This window comes from Triticum urartu, chromosome 6 (genome assembly GCF_003073215.2).
Source record: "Triticum urartu cultivar G1812 chromosome 6, Tu2.1, whole genome shotgun sequence".
In the NCBI taxonomy this organism is placed as follows: Eukaryota; Viridiplantae; Streptophyta; class Magnoliopsida; order Poales; family Poaceae; genus Triticum; species Triticum urartu.
In genome coordinates this window covers 414404786-414407921 of record NC_053027.1, presented here as the reverse complement: position 1 = coordinate 414407921, position 3136 = coordinate 414404786, and the positions used below count along the sequence as shown (strand labels likewise).

At 41.6% G+C, this 3136-nt stretch overlaps 1 protein-coding gene across 17 annotated transcripts; it reads left to right on the top strand.

Annotated features, from left to right (window-relative positions):
• The first annotated feature begins 270 nt into the window (after positions 1 to 270).
• Positions 271 to 2925, top strand: LOC125513872. Of its 17 annotated transcripts, none has more exons than XR_007286192.1 (4): positions 352 to 756; positions 859 to 1173; positions 1714 to 1815; positions 2566 to 2925. XR_007286192.1 is itself a non-coding variant. In XM_048679081.1 (4 exons), the coding sequence occupies exons 1-4, from the start codon at positions 522 to 524 to the stop codon at positions 2637 to 2639; spliced, it is 339 nt and encodes a 112-aa protein (XP_048535038.1). In that variant the 5' UTR covers positions 353 to 521; the 3' UTR covers positions 2640 to 2925. The 17 variants fall into 17 exon arrangements, 4 of the variants coding, with proteins under 4 accessions (XP_048535038.1, XP_048535040.1, XP_048535039.1 ...); XR_007286191.1 differs by having other exon boundaries at positions 2562 to 2925; XR_007286190.1 differs by having other exon boundaries at positions 2419 to 2925.
• The last annotated feature ends 211 nt before the right edge of the window (positions 2926 to 3136 follow it).

Below are 3136 nucleotides of genomic sequence, written 5' to 3'. Positions count from 1 at the left end.
CCAATTTGTGTAGATTAGAAGGAATTATGTGAGGGGGGTTAAGAATGTGAGTAGAACATAAATATGTGCAAACCTACATACCAGACGCACTGTTAGAGGCATCACGTGCACTCGGTGGAGCCTTTTTGCACCCGCTCAGGCTTGACTCGCTGAAAACGGCTAATTTAAGCATTTTTCTATAGCCATGCTAAGGGGTGCTCCAAAAAGTGTGCTATACAAACGGGAACGATTTGTGTAGAATCTGAGCTTGTAGTGAAAAAATAGAAAAAACGATGTTGGGCCATTGGATGAGAGATCAATGGCACGGGTCTGGATGGAGGGATCTTCGCACAAAATTTGCAAAGAGGTCCAACATACAAGCAAATTTGCACTCGGTGCCCTCCCTAGTCTGTACCAAATCCTTACACACCGACGACACAGGATCGAAAATTTCTCGGCGGCGGCGGCGACGGCGACGACCAAGATCCTGAGACAAGCTGGGCGGGCTCGCGCAGCAAAGATGCTGATCCATCTCCTCTCCGATGGCTTCTAGGTTCTAGCCGTTTCGTCGCAGGTGGCGCAGTTTGAGGTAGATTAGATCGGATTCCTCACCTCCTCCCCACTCTCAGGCTCCCAGATCAGCTCGCGGCCGTCCTCCTCCACCCCCACCCCCTCTCGCGATTCAGCACTAGCTCAACGCTCGTGGATCCTCGCCTCCTTCCCAGCCGGCCGCTCTCTGGTTCTGCGAACAGGCCGCCACGGTTCTTCGTTCTGCAGGTAAATATAAATGTTAATTTTTTATTAGCTAGTAGATTGGTACTACATCTCCATAGCTTTATATTCTTTCTACTTGTTAATGTCAAATCCTTTTCATTTCAGTTGCTGGAGTAGTAACAGCAGAAGAATGAACAACAGCTTGAGTAGAATAGAAGCAGATCCGTTCTGGTGATGCTTATGTTGGTTGGATTCTTATTTTATCCAGAAGCAGCATGTTGATTAGTGCTATGACTTAGTTATGGTATTGTGTATTGCTACCAGAAGCAGCACGTGTACCGACTGTACATAAACGCTAACCGATTTCTAGCATGAAGCAATACACTAGCAAATCTAGCTATTCCGGCGAGATGCACTAGTATAGGAAGTAGGCTGCTCTGGCTTCGTCGATTCTTCAGCGGCAAGCCGACACGCACACACGTGAGACACAATGGCTATTTTTTTCTCTCCATGCAAAGATACATATTCAGATGCATATATACAGTTGATGTTTTTCTTCTTTGATCTGTTCCTTATTTCGACAGTGGCACAAGGCATCACTATGTCCAATCACTCACACTTGTGACAGTTATTGTTCCCACTACAGAGCTAATTATTGTTGTTTTTCTTTTGTCAATTGCATGCAATCCTTTTTCCTCCTATTGCGATGAATAGACACAAATATGCCATTGCATGTTCTGCTAGGGGATTCCTTGGGTTGGCAATTCCTTTTTAATGCTTACTGCTGATCTTTCATCCCCAAAATTCTGACATTTGTTATTGGCTGGGTGCTCACTCCAGTATTTCTATGCACATGAATATTTTCTTGTCCTTCTGTTTAGTTTTTTGTACCAAAGTAATTAATTACATTTCCCTATAATAGAATGCTTCCCATAAGCCATGCCTTTGATATGGCCCATGTGGCAGAAGTTTGACATGGAAAAGATGATCCCCAGTCTAAATTTGCAATTCTCATCTCAGGATCCAGTAATGGAGGGTAGCAGTGCGATGTCTCCGCTAGGAGAGCCCTCAATTCCAATGATCGCAGCATGTGCACCAGCACTATCATGTGTGAGAATAGCGGTACGAGGAAGTCAAGATATCCTGATGTATCTAAATTATGTTAATCCCTTGTGTGATGTTGGTTGATAAAGAAATTGTTTGCAGCCATGGAATCGGTCAACAGTGTTCAAAATCAAGGATGTGTGTATGTGATTTAGTACTAATCCTTCATCCATGGCATGAGCCTATCTGGCATCTTGTTCATTTATATTTTCCCGTGCTGCTGTGGTTTTCTTATTATTACAAGGTATAATATAATGCATGCCATCAAGTTTTGTTTATAGCTATCAAATTTGAATAATAATTTGCATCTGCAGGGCATTCATAAAACTCCCTTTAAATTGTTCAATGCCACTTATTTGTCGTTCTCATTTGTGCTTTTAACTAATCTTGGAATTATAATCCATTTATTGTAGGTCTATAATGAAATAATGAACTATGCTGCAACAAAAAATTTGTACTCTCTCTGTTAGACATATCCAACTATCACATGCCATTTTATTTTATTTGGAAAATCCCCTGTAGAAGCTGGAAAGCCAGCTTGACCTACAAAGTTATCCTGATTGGTTACATATGTTTGAGGTTCAACCTAAGTTTTGACATAGTATAAGTTATGTTTCCTAGGTTGGAGTGCTGAAAGAAGCTGGACATATATAATGATTATTTCTCTTCTCAAGATATGCTATTTGGTATATGTTTTTGACTGACCCCTATTTACTTGGTATATGTTTCTGACTGACCCCTATTTACTTGGTGTGTTTACCTAGGTAGATCGAACTGATCAAGTGTCCATGGAGGTTGTCATCTCTCTCCCAGCAGGAGGCTCGATTGCCAGGAAGCACTAACACGAGGCAAAATGATAGATATTTTCGTTCTTGTACCAGCAAGATGCTTGTTGGGCGATGATAATTTCAGTCTTTACCACTTGGTCTTGCCGGCCATATACTAAAAATGATCTGTATGCCACATGTACTCAAGTACTCAAATGCTTGCTAAGCACTGATAATTCCAGTCCTTAATTTGCTCTACTTCCAGTTCTACTAGCCTTTTGTGATGTGTTCTCATGTACTCGAGTACTGAAATGCTTGCCGAGCAGCTATCAATCCTTAAATTGCTATATTTCCAGTTTGACATGTACGTGTGGTTCTACTTGACCCGGGATCACTTATTATCTCATGTGCTAAAATATTTGTGATATATATTGTCGTTTCTCAGTGACCAAGATGTTCAACTCTCTTGAAAAATTAGTGGTGTCTGTGTCTGGATTCCACGCAGTAAATATTTGCTCAGATTTTATATGAGACCGGTTGTTTCAGACTAAGACGATATGGGCATTAGCACA